At 42.8% G+C, this 13,197-nt stretch overlaps 1 protein-coding gene across 1 annotated transcript in view; it reads right to left on the bottom strand.

The window, feature by feature from the left end:
• ttc28 (tetratricopeptide repeat domain 28) overlaps positions 1–5,814 on the bottom strand; it is a 109,795-nt gene extending 103,981 nt beyond the window's left edge. Inside the window, exons 1-2 of the mRNA XM_030065842.1 lie at positions 5,803–5,814; positions 5,040–5,399 (exon numbers count right to left, since the gene is read on the bottom strand). Coding sequence (XP_029921702.1) covers positions 5,040–5,399; positions 5,803–5,814 — 372 coding nt within the window. The remainder of the gene's footprint in view (positions 1–5,039; positions 5,400–5,802) is intronic.
• Between the last annotated feature and the right edge of the window lie 7,383 nt (positions 5,815–13,197).

The raw sequence follows: 13,197 nt of genomic DNA, 5'->3' as shown, positions 1-13,197 counted from the left end.
AAACAATTCAACTCCATCTTTTTGACTACAAATCTATCACCGCATTCAGTCTTGAGAACCCCACAAATACTGCTCAAAAATAATACTTACTGTAGTCAAATACGCTCCTTTGTAATCACCGCTTTTTTGCAAACTTTGCATATGACAGATGTTTGCTCCACGTCAGACTTACTGTAGCCAAACCAGTTCCAGATAATCGAGCTGGAGCCTCGTTTAGCAACGAGCTCTTCGCTATCAGCCCCGCCTTCCGCCATGCTTGTTATTGTGCTACACGTGTGAGCTGCCGGCTGCCAGTGGCGAGTGCGTTGCGCACGTAATTATCGTTATTATCGCGAGATGACATATTCTTACCGTGGGGAAATTTTTTGACGATATATCACAAACGATAACATATCGCCCATCCCTACTGAGCATCACTTGCAATAAAGTTTGTGCAAAGGGCAAAGATCTTTAATTGTGTGTCTCCTTGCCGAGCATCTGGATGAATGTGCCACGACGGCATAGCAAGTTCTAAGTCATAAAAACACACACACACACTCCTCACATGGCCTGCAAGTAGTCGTGGATTATCCTTGTGACCCAGACTGAGTTCTCCATGACACAATTTAGGATACAGCATAAACACAATGGGGAACATTATAATCACTTCAGTGAGGTCAAGGGTCAAGTCATGGATCCTTAAATTTGCCAGACAAGGGAGGGACCTGAACCTGATCATTTGAGCCCTATCCTGGGACCCGGTCACACTAAAATACATCTAATCTTGTCATGTGGGGCCTTTCATAAAGCAGCCTGCAGCTCACTTTGGGTTCCTGTCAGAAACAGGGCGCTATGCTTTCTGAGCACGTATGTCAATAATATTTTTGCAGTTTGTGGTTGGAGAGCAGATTCATAATGACAGGGAAGGAGAGGGGAAGCCTGCACAGTGCCGGCCAGCTCCGGGGCGTTCGGCGTAGACGGGCGTAGCTGGCTGCCATCTGGTTGGCTTTCACTTCAGAGCGCAGAGAGATAGGAGGCCCGCTGAACGCTAACTGCTCTGCCCCGACTCCAGCTCCAGCTCACAGTGGCTGCATTCACTGGAACTGAAGAACAGTGTTGGGTGATAAAGTTTTCCTCTGCGGCATTATCTGTTTGTTTGTTTGTTTGTTGTTTTTTAGTGTTTCCTGCCAGGGGACTGCAGATGAAAACTCCAAGCGAACTTGGGTGCAAGTTTTCAAACTGTGCAAGGTACCTTTTAGATAAACTGTAACGTAAAGGAAAGATTATTTTCAGGTAGTGTAGGTGATTACCATTTCTGTTTTGGTCATAATTACAGTAAAAATTTCAAAACATATTTGTTACCCCCAATGCACACAGCATGCAGCATGCACACTCACTCCAATATCACACACACTCATCTAAACTCTATCCCACCTTCATTATCTTCTCAGTTGACACACAAACTATCGTATGGCAAAGTTTATTTTCTCTGCTTTGATTTTTTCAGAGCCAAAGAATACCACAAACAAAACTTTTTTTTTTTTTTTTTTTTTAACTTTTTGGTTTCCCTCATCATTCAGAAGACAAGAAACTGAGTTTTCCCGAATTTTAAAGACAAGAGGAGAAGCAATTGCCAAATAAGAGGAGACAATAAGAAAGCAATATAATACATAGTATGAAGAATGATTATTCCCATAGTTGAGTAATATGTAGAGCGATAATAATTGCTAGTTAAAGGTGCACTAAGCGATTTCTGACCACTAGAGTGTGTTGAGAGCACAAATTCTGTGCATAAACAAAGTCAGTCCTGCTTCAGGGTTCATGGTAGACTACTTGAATGAAGCCAAAAGAAACAACAAAACAAGGGAGACAGAAACAAGGGATATATTTAACTGTCACAAGGCTTTTGTTAAACTATTGGATTATTTTATTTTGTCTCTGGCCTCTAATTTGAAAATGTGGTGAAGCTGCAACAAGGTAAGTGGTAAGGTCATGCTTCGAATAAACTTGTCTCGCCGCAGTGCTGATTGCAGCGACATAATCGTGCGCTCGTGCGACATTTCAGAGAAACTTTGAATGAAGTTGAAGCGGCAAGGGGATGAAGAGGAGGGCAGAGGAGGAGATTACTCAGGTCGATACAGAAATTTAGAAAGCTCAAGCCAGGCTGTAAGAACAACAGGCTGGCTGTAAATTTTATGGTGGAAAGAAAACCCAAATTGATGACTCTCAAATTGTATGAGGCTCATTTACCGTAAAAGATAAATGCGTATAATATTGTTTAATGTAGATTTAACGAGAAATACGAGGTCTGAAACACTTGTATTTAGATCTACTGTGGTGTTCGCGGCTCTTTATGAGGTGGCCTAAAACAGGTCGATGGTGCAGCTTTAATCATGAGGTTGTTGTGCTCCTTTATGGAATGCAACAGCGCCGCAGACGTCTTTCTTTGCAGGGCCCATGAGTACGGCTGTGTACGTGCAGAGGCAAAACACTCAAGTTTCCCAGAGCTACCACAAGCTTAGAGTAATGAATAAATGCACCTGTGTGGGAAAACGCCTCTTCGCAACCGCCTAGCAACTTTCAAAGAGTTTGAGGATGACAGTTAAGACATTCATACACAAAATAGGAGGGTCTGCAGGAGAAAAACACTCAAATGAGTCAAAAGGAAAGCTTTCGCTCCTGCAACACTTTTACTTCCATGATGCGACTTCATTTGAATCACAAAGAAACAAAGACGTTCTAAAGCGGTGCACTGAATGCACCAACAAAAGGATAAAGCTGCGGAAAACAAGAAACAAAACAAAAAGAAGTTTTGTTGTTCCACTCTGTTCATCTATTCCGTTACTATCCAGATGTCAGCACGCAAAGCTGTGCACCTATTTGCTGGTCACACCCATCTGTTCCCATGACCAAGTCACTTATGTGTTTGTATGTATGTGTGATGTGTGATATGTGTGTGTGTGTGTGTGTGTGTGTGTGTGTGTGTGTGTGTGTGTTTGTGCAGTGAATGATACAGTGAATGTGTTTTTGAGCCTGTTGTGCCAACAGAAAAGTCGATGGGAGCAGCAGTGGGATGAACTGTGGGAGGCAGACAGAAAAGAAGAAAGAAAGAAGAAAAGACAGAGGAGGAGAGAGCGAGGCCGACTGGGCGATGAAGTAAAAGAGAGAACTCATGCAGAAGTAAATATCCTTCTCAGAGAGCTCCCTCTTATTGGTACTTCATTAGTCTTGACCTTGCCTCTGACCCACGGCGAATGCTGCAGCAGGCCCACTGCTATGACACCGCCACTATGCAAGTCACACACACTCATACAAACCCCCACCCCTGCGTGCACGCACACACACACACAAAGGAATGCTGCTGCTGTTATTGTCTTCATGTGCCAAACTCACTCTGAGGCCTAGCCAGGGTTTCAAAAACAAAATAACAGGCATGCAATGCTCGCACACACACACACACACACACACACACACACCCAAACACCACTTCCGTCTATTCTCTTTCACAGAGAGAGGAAGTGGAGTTGAACTGGCCCGGCCCCAGTAGTCCAGACAGAGGTAGCCTGGCAAACCCTGTCTACTGCCTGCCTACTTCCCTTTCTGAAAGGCTTAAAAAGACGGGCTCCGGCCAAACTCTGTGCTCTCTCGCCCTCTCTCTCCCCCTCTCGCTCTCTCTCTCTCACTCTCTCTCATTGTGCAGCACCAAACTTCACTCCCTTCATCAATGTACTGGTAGTGACCTCCAATTTAAGTAGCACTTGAAGCAGCATCCAGCCAGTTTTCCCAGTCATTTCTCCGCTAAGTGTCCTCACATTCATTCGGTCTGCGTTCCATAACACACTCGTTCTCTTTCACACATCACTGGACCCTGCCTCGTACCGCTGGAAACCAAATCAGCTCTGAAAACCAGCTATGATTGACAGCCATTCATGAGATGTTAAAACGAAATGCAAATAACATCTGAGCTAGCCCTTGGCCAAAGAGCTGTACTGTGTAACAGATATATGTTTGTCCTGGTTTATCATAAGAAAAATAGTATATGAACATCCCTATGAAAGAGCGGGTGCTGAACCAGAAACTCTGAACACAGGGTTTAAGTGGAAATAACCGCAATTCAATATATGCCGCTGTCCCACTTTTAAATGTTACCCACACCAACTGGAACAGTATTTCACCAAAACAAGCTCTTGATTTATTGGGCAGCCAATTTATGATTCCTAATGATGTGTAGTTTTGTTTGCCCCAGAGAAAGTATCCAAGCCGGGGTGGAGACTCAGCAAAACATGAGTCATGAGCAATATCATGTACATTTTCTCTCCCTATCGCCCGTCATACACACCAAGCTCCCAGCTGAGCTCTGTGTGCTGCTCCTGTCAGATAGACGATTCACATATACATATAAAAAGACTATATGCAGTGCAGTGCAAGATGAGGTAAACAAAAGCTGTACAAGCATAACTTGTGGACTGTGGAATCTAAATAGCAGCCTTGTATTTAGTTGCCTTACATTGGTAACAAACAAAACTACAACAAAACAAGGCGTTTGACAGGATCTGGTTAGGACAGAGTGGGAAATTAGAAACTCGCTCTCCTCTGAACAGCACACAGCCAATTAAAGGCTGTCAGCACTAACTGGGCCGACCACAGTGAGACAGCAAAGATTTTAACCAGCAGCAGGTGTCCTCAGATGCTCGACTTCAATGCTTTGACCGACAGATGGACTCGCTGAGACGGATGACATCACAGCTGAGCTTTCAGCTAATGGAAACGCAGCCAATTATAAACCTCTGTGATCAATCTGGTGCTCGATCTCTCTCTAAAAACGTCTCAGTAATTTCATATATACATAAATATATTTCCATTACTCCACATACATTTATGTGTTTTCATTAGTCACAACCATTATCCATCCATCCAGCCACTGACTGATGCCTCCACTCCACCACTCCATAAAATTTATCCACCACACTCATCCACATCTCCATCTTGCTTTCATTTGCAGAGAGCCGCTTCGAGTGTGTGATTGAGCGTCAAGGTTCATCAGAGGTCATGTTTCCTACCTTGGGCCATTTGGGGTTGATGACGCGTGCTTTGAGGGCGTCGTCCAGCGCTGTGCTGTACTGGCCCAGTCGGAGATGGGCCGCCGAGCGGTTGCTGTACAGGATGCAGTTTTGGGGGTCGGCGGTCAGGGCCTCGGTGTACAGACGGACAGCGAGCGCGTACTCCCCCTGCTGGCAGGCCTGATTACTGCGTCGTACGCGCTCCAGGAATTCTGCTTTACTGAGGCCCGGGCCAGAGCTGGACAGGCAGTCAGCCTTTTTCACTGACTGGACAGGAGAGACTACGGGGGAGGAAGAGGAAGAGGAAGAAGAAGGAGGGTTTGTGGTCCTGCTGGCGGAGCGGGAACCAAACAGAGAGAACTGAGAATGGGGTGGGGGAGACAGGGACATGAGACAGGGGATATGTGTTAGGCATACTGTCATTTAATTTCACTGAACAGGCCAATTTGGAGACAAACGGAAATCTAAATATGTTCTTTAGATAATACTAACAATGACTAAACAAGCCTGGGAATAGTGGGACGGTCTAGATCAGGGGTGTCAAACTGGTGCCATGGAGTGACGAGAGGCTGCAGGTTTTCATTCCAACCAAAACCTCCACCAGGTGATTTCACTGATCGCCTCACCTTCATGCAGAGAGGAGGGACTGATCAGTGAAATCATGTGGTGGAGGTTTTGGTTGGAATGAAAACCTGCAGCCTCTCAGCCCTCCACGGCACCAGTTTGACACCTGGTCTAGATGATGGTGAGGCTATCACCCCACCTGATCCTCCATGTGGCCACAGCCACCAAAATTATGAAACTTATGTTGGTTGTACGTTGTGATCTGAACATTCTGATCACACATTTTATACATACATCTATGTACGTGTGTGTGTGTGTGTGTGTGTATACACTGACTTTGACTTTATAAAAATAGATTTTGTAGAAATTGTGAAGCCATGGAAATTCAGTGCACAACATGAACAGTAAAGAAGTGGAAGATGTCGAATCACTATATATCTTGAGCTAGGCAGGATTATTGATGAGGAGGCACAAGCCCCAGACCACCAGGGGCCCTGATCGTTCTTTGTGTGGTTATTTGGGGTTATGCATGAATCTTAAATGCAAGGTTGAGTCATTGCACAATACATGTCACCGGACAAATCTTCTCTGTGATTATGGGGCCCCCAAACACGGTTTGTCATGGGGCCCCCAGACACGGTTTGTCCGGCCCTGATTTTGAGACGTCGTTTAAAGAGCACAAAGAGAAGGAGAGGACTCGTCAAATGACTGCCTCCATGCAGTTTATCAAACAAGAAAAACTGTGAAAATTTTCTGGTCTACTGTCACATTAGTGATATTATCTACCGAATTTATTGAAAGATCCCAAGACACCACCAAGACTGCAGCAAGCCTATTTGCATGACACTGCAGGTATTCAAAATGGGGCGCCAAACTACAGCGTGCACTACTCTTCATGTGGAAATGGTCTGCACTCCTCAGGGGGACAGACACAGACAAGACAGACAGGCCGATACGAGTTCTGTTCTTCTCATTCATTTTTGTCACACAACTTTATGTGAAATGTGCACTGAGGTTAGCTCTCTGTAGCTTTAACGTTGAAAGGCTGCCTCCCTCCCTGATCTGGTGTTTCCAAATTTGTCCTGTCACCAGAACTTATACCAAGGCCTTCATTATCTCCCTGACTCTCTCCCTCTCTCTCTCTCTCTGTAACGTTCTCACACACACACATACACACAAGCGTTCATGCACACTTAAAATATGCAGACGGTTGCGTTTCCGAAAACTTGCAAATGCATCATCCAACGGCTTTAAGTGAGAGGCTGGGAAATTCATAAACTCGTTCATTGGTGCATCAGTTATTCTCTTGAAACATGTGCACAGAAAATCTGATCAGAGCAGAGATGTTTGTGTGGCCCTCTCACGTGGATCACATGGAAACGAATGAACATGACAAGATACTACAAAGTATCAACGCTGTTTTGGAGTTAGTTTAGCATTTAATATTAAAGTTGTTGACCATTTGTAAGTGAAACTGTTTGCACATGAGCGTGGAAACACCACCTATAGCAAAATTGAACTTTGATAGAGTGTCGGTGTTCATAATACACTAATAGCACATAAACAAACACAAAAGCAAATCAGGCCATTATACAAAACAAGCCATACTGCCCTTTTTTGAGGAAATTAAATTGCTCTTTTCTTGTTGTTTTCCAGTTGTAAAGTAGATCCGGCTGGTAGAATCTGCAGGAAACCTCTGCATAGTAACCTTGTGCTAGGAAAAAAAAAATGACCTGATAGCAATAATTGTTTTGCTGGCAGTGGCAGCTACAGTGAGGGTACCTTTATTTTTATATTTCCTGTTTGTTTTGAACATGCTGTGTGACAGGAAGTCAATCCACTTCTCACAAGGACATGGCTTCTCTTTGTCTGTTAATTAATTAATTATCCCCAAAAAATGGGAAACAGGACTTTAATTTTTAATACTGAAATGGCGTTCATGTTTGTTTGTGTATTAAAAGTGCTATTTTGGGTCCATTCTGGAAGTGAATGGAGAAAAACATGCGGCCAAGCCAACACTTTCAAAATCTGCAAATAGTCATTTTTTACATCGTTGGGTTTTTATTTAAGTATGCATTCGTATGGTCGTGATTAATTTGGAAACCGTCAAGGAGCAGTCTTTGAAAAAGTAAGAAAGACTTGTGCATACACGTTTGAATTACTCGCCTCCTTGTAGCTGAGACAACCTTTCCTCAATTACTCCAGTGTGTGTATGTCTGTGTGTGTGTGTGTGTGTGTGTGTGTGTGTGTGTGCTTGTGTTACTAGAGCATGTAAGTAACTGGGGTAACATTTCAGTGCCGGGTTTTAACACATTTCGTACCAAGAGCTTCCTGGTGAGTACAGGACACACTGAGTACTTTTCAAATCCTCACACTTTTAGCAGGGAGTGCGAGTCCTACAAAACATGAATAATGTATGTCAATTTACTGAATGAGATTCTCACATTTTAAGTGCTCTGGCAATATTACAGTAACTCCAGCCGCTATGCCATATATAGTCAGAATTCATGAATGTGTCATGTAGATGTTATGAAGTGCCTGTTATAATCCAGAGGTTATGTAAAGTGTTGCCAAAGGCAGGATACCGCTGAAGTAAACAAAGAAGGGTACGGATCATGCATATTCAGCTAAGAAGTAAACCACTAAGCCTATTACATTTGAACCAGAAAAAGTAAACCAAGTGCAATGAAGAAAAACAGCTTGTTGGACTGTACTTTTGCAATAATAAAACTTCCAGTGAATCTTTTCCACACTGTGTAGGTTGTAGAGCTGTAGTGTAATATTTGCACCGATCCCACTTTTTTTTTTTTTAACGCAGACACTGAGCACAAAACCTTAGATACTGATCCTATAAACCACTTTCACTGAGCTGCATATGCCAGGTTGGAGACACTGGACAAAATAAATGATACAAACAAATTATTGCTCCTACCATTTCAGAAATGCAGGCGCCAAAAATCAAGACAGCTTGTTTTTATTTCTGACATGTTATGCAGGGATTTTGCTATCATACATTAGTCTCAAAGCTTAATATTTACACTAAACCTGTGTATTTTATAAAGACATTGATTTTACAGGATGGTTATTTGAATATAAATGGGTCTAATATTCCTCATTCATGCTTTCCACTCTGTTGTTATTGCCCTATTGTTGTTCTTCCCTCCTGGAATGTGCTTTAGCCATACTATATTTGTCTGTGGTCATGTCAATGAAGCCTGTTTGAACTGAACCGAACTGAACCGAGTGTGTGGAGGAGAGTGTAACGAGCCACCGCATGTTACCCGAGTCTCTCGATCATCCGACTGAATAGCCCTGCCAGGACGTATTTAGTTTACCTTGACCTTAACACTTGTAAAAGCACCGAGGCACTTATTATCTCTCCACAGCGGTGGCTGTTCCTCCTACTGTGCCTAAAGAGCAAACCAAAACTTTTCACATGGACTAACACACACACACACACACACACACACACACATACACACACACACACACACACACAGAGGGGCTCCTCTTCCTGTGGAAATACTACTCACACAATGCACATTATTTGTGAACTAAGCCTCTTATTTTTGAGTCCACACAGTCTATGTGCTTTACATTGCATTACATTACATTACATATATGATACTGTGAGGCAAAGAAGTCATTATTTATTCACGGGGTCTTTAATTAAACATATATTTCATGGCCATGTGATCCTGTTGGGAACTTCAAGGAAAAAGGTCGAAGAAAGGCTTGAAAAATGACGACAGAACAGTAGCGTGCACAGACGGTGAAAGGGGCCGCGGCAAAACTCCCGTGGACTGTCTTTGTGGCGTCTTGAGCTCAAAATCTGGCTGAAACCTCCGCTGCTTGTTACATCCCCTCGTTTCCATATTTTCTGTTTCCTTTCACAGTGATCGGCCCGATTAACCCTTTGACACCCAAGAGCCTGTGGGTTTTTATTTATTTTATTTATTTATTTGTTGGTTTATTTAATTACAAGACGGCTTTATTGACATATTTATTTATTTAACAATTTTATGGCAATTTAATTTGAAATATATGATTACATAATAATTGTAGTTTCCTTGTAATTTGTTTCACAATTTTTTTTTTTTTTTTTTTTTTTTTGCTAATTTGCCCGTTGACTTTTTTTTATATAAACAGTTAAAACCTCAGCAAATTCACTTGACTTCTTTAAAAACACGGGACAAAAGGCAGCTATCAAATGACAGTAGCACAAAATTACAAGAAGTGCCTTTTTTTTCAGAGAAAGAAACTAAATCTTTCCTGGGTTTCACAGAGTTAAGTAGAAATCCCATAAACATAATCATTGAGAGGCCACGGCTCCAGAAATAGAGGGATGATGCTGAAAATCTACGTGTGCAAACTCACTTTTGATGAGTGTTGCACAGAGCAACATACATCGCCTTTCTGACATTACCGTGTAATCCAGCGTACAAATTACGAGTATATGGAAGGCAATATAAAACAGAACAAGTCTGAAACATCAAATAAGCCCCGAGGAATGTACTTTCTTTGTTTAGCAAAGAAACTTTCCCAGAAACAAGGAGAGTCGAGATGGTAGAAAGTAAGGAGAACTACATTATGCCGCTCCATTTATGCAGTAGAAAGTAGCTGCTGTTTTTGTTCGGTAAGTGAAATGTCCTCTTTTGTTTTCATAAAACCCACACTTCTACCAATAAGAGTCAATACAACATTCATGTGGGCAAAAGTGCTCTGCTGACCGGCGCAGGCTTCCGCAGAGAGGTGAGGCATGTTCACAAGGCCTGAGCACAGAGCTGGAGACACAGAGGCAGAAAAGTCCCTCCGACTGGTTACCAGCTCCTGTTAGCCTGCAGCTCCTCAGGCGAGCAGTGTTAGAAACGCCAATTTAAACGCTCCGTCCCAGTGTCTCCATCTGAAAAGGGCACCTCGGACAAAAGGGCACACCTATGCTACAGCAAATCCATTCCCCATTGTGCTGCAGCTGAGGAAACCTTTACAGTAATGGTAACTGTACTGTTGCAACATTTACTACAAACTGCACATCATTTAAAGGACCAGGCCACTGATTTTTCATCTTAAGCCTCTACCATCTACGAACGGCATAAACTTCACACTCGTGCTAATCTTTTGCCAAAGGAAGCATTCATGTTTTGGACTCTGATATCACTTTCCTCCCTGTTATCCAGCCATTGGTTTCCATTCATTCCACTATGATTTGAAAATTAACTTTCAGAGATTTCAAACTTTCCTCACACCAGTTTTCCATCACCGTAATAAAGTCGTCCACATTAGTTTTCCTAAAAGCAGCAGCACTGTTGTGTTTTGATGACTTGCAATTTGGAGGAGTGAAACGGCTCCTCTGCCAGGGAAAATAGTTCCCAGGGAAACATTTGCTTTACACGGCCAATTATCAGTTCTGTGGTTTATAAATGCTGATGACTTTGTTAGCCACAGAAGCTGAACATTATAACGTGGGTGTTTGAAACAAAAATTCAAAATCACTGTTATGTTAATAATTATTATTATTATTTTAATCTGCCCAAAATGTGCTTTGTATGATTAAAAATCTGCTTCATCAGGATGTGCTTCACTGCACCACCTGTCTGTGTCTTCTGATGTCCCTGTTGCAGCTTATTTGAAGTGCTGCCCTTATGGTGAATCAGTGCCACACGCGCACACACACACACACACACACACACACACACACACACACACACACACACACACACACACACACACATACATCCATACATACTCATGCACAGGCAGACATGCTAAACAGCTGACAGTAGCACTAACTCACTCAGCGGGATGCTTCCACTGAACGTCTGTTTTCATAAGCCTCATTGCTGTTGTATGCATCTGCTGGCTTGAACACAGACACACACACACACACATACACACACACACAGAGAACTGACAAAGTGTATTTAGGGTGTGTGAACAGGAGGCTGGATGGGAAAGAGTTTGAGCTGGAGGAACAACACTGTTCTCTCTCACGTGCATACAAACAGGACAAAAAAAAAAGGACAGGAACACAACATGCATATCCTGTCCTGATCCTTCCAAGATCTCACACACATTATGCGCACGCATACCCACACACACATACATACACACACACTTCCCCTCTCCTCTCCTGCCTTGCTACTCCCAACCCCCTTTTGAACCCAGGTCAAAGAAAGAACATTCCTGGAGGAGTAACAATACTGTTATGTGTGTGTGTGTGTGTGTGTGTGTGTGTGTGAGAAAGAGAGAGAGAGACTTTACATTCCACATACAGTACATGCCATATGATCTGTTTGTGATCGTTCGCTCTAATGTGTGAAGTCAAATCTAAAACAAATGACAGATAAAACAATGTGACTGCCTGAACCTGTAAACTGGTGACTATCATGTCATCACATGGACATTAACCTCACATCGTGTGTCTGTGTCCAACCCGTATCAGACACCAGCCATAATCTTTATCATCTTTATTAATTTATTTTCACAGCCCTGCCCTCGTGTGATGTGTTTGACCTGCTGATGTTTGACTGCTGAACTGTCTGCACCTCCTGTTCCCCTCACCTTGCTGTGCTTTCATGTGTTTCACGTTATTCATTTTGATTATGCTATTTACATTAATTGAATAATGATTAATTGATGAAGTCATAAATAAACTCTAATCACAGCTGTGTGATATGGACAAAATTCAATATCATGATATTTTTGACCAAATACTTCAATATCAATATTGTACGGATGACTTTTTGTGCTTTTGCAAAAAGTATAAAGAATGAGATTTTTCCCCCTTTTTTTCCCCTGTTCTCCGGGGGGGGGGGGGTGCTCAGGTGGGCGTAGGGGGTTTGCTGTATGGTATTAAAGAAAGGAAATATTTCCGTATCATCGCATTGTGTGCTCATCAATATTTTCCAATTTTTTGAAAAAATGTGATTAATGTGTGAAACATAAATTCCTAATGTGGATATGATGACCAAGCCGGTAAAAGCAAATAACAGAACAGCTACAGCAGTCCATCAGATTCTGAAAACTGCATCCCTTTGTCATGCAGCCTTTAAAACAAGGAAAACAACATTTTATCATAATACTAAAAATCCCAGACTATATGCAGCCTCATATCACAATATCAATATATCAAATTATTGCCAAACCTTCAATAGGATGAATCATTGCTGTTATTATTATTCTCATAAACAGATGTTTAGGTAGCTCTTGGTCTTGCTGTGCTCCTGTGGGTGTTTAGGTGAGCACTGTGCATGTTTGTATACAACTAAGATGCATCCCTCCTGTTGACCTTAAGTCTCAGCAGGATGACATCCAATGACAGGCTACAAGTGAATGTCTAAACACAACTAAAACAGCACAGATAGAAGGATGTGAGAGCCTCCGGTGCTCTCAGCAGCACTCACACAAGCCTGAGGGAAATCAGATGGAAGTGTGTGTGTGCGTGTGTGCGTGTGTGTGCGTGTCTGTGTGTGTGTGTGAGAGAGAGAGGCAACTTCAGGCTCCCAGCGCCAGCTCCGGCTCCTGCGGGGTGACAAGTCGTCGCGAAATGGCCCTGGATGAGCCTGTGTAAAATGGTGAGTCAGCCCGTACGGTG

This window comes from Myripristis murdjan, chromosome 12, assembly GCF_902150065.1.
Source record: "Myripristis murdjan chromosome 12, fMyrMur1.1, whole genome shotgun sequence".
Taxonomy (NCBI): Eukaryota; Metazoa; Chordata; class Actinopteri; order Holocentriformes; family Holocentridae; genus Myripristis; species Myripristis murdjan.
Note: the sequence above shows the minus strand (reverse complement) of the source record. Positions and strands in the feature narration are given on the sequence as shown.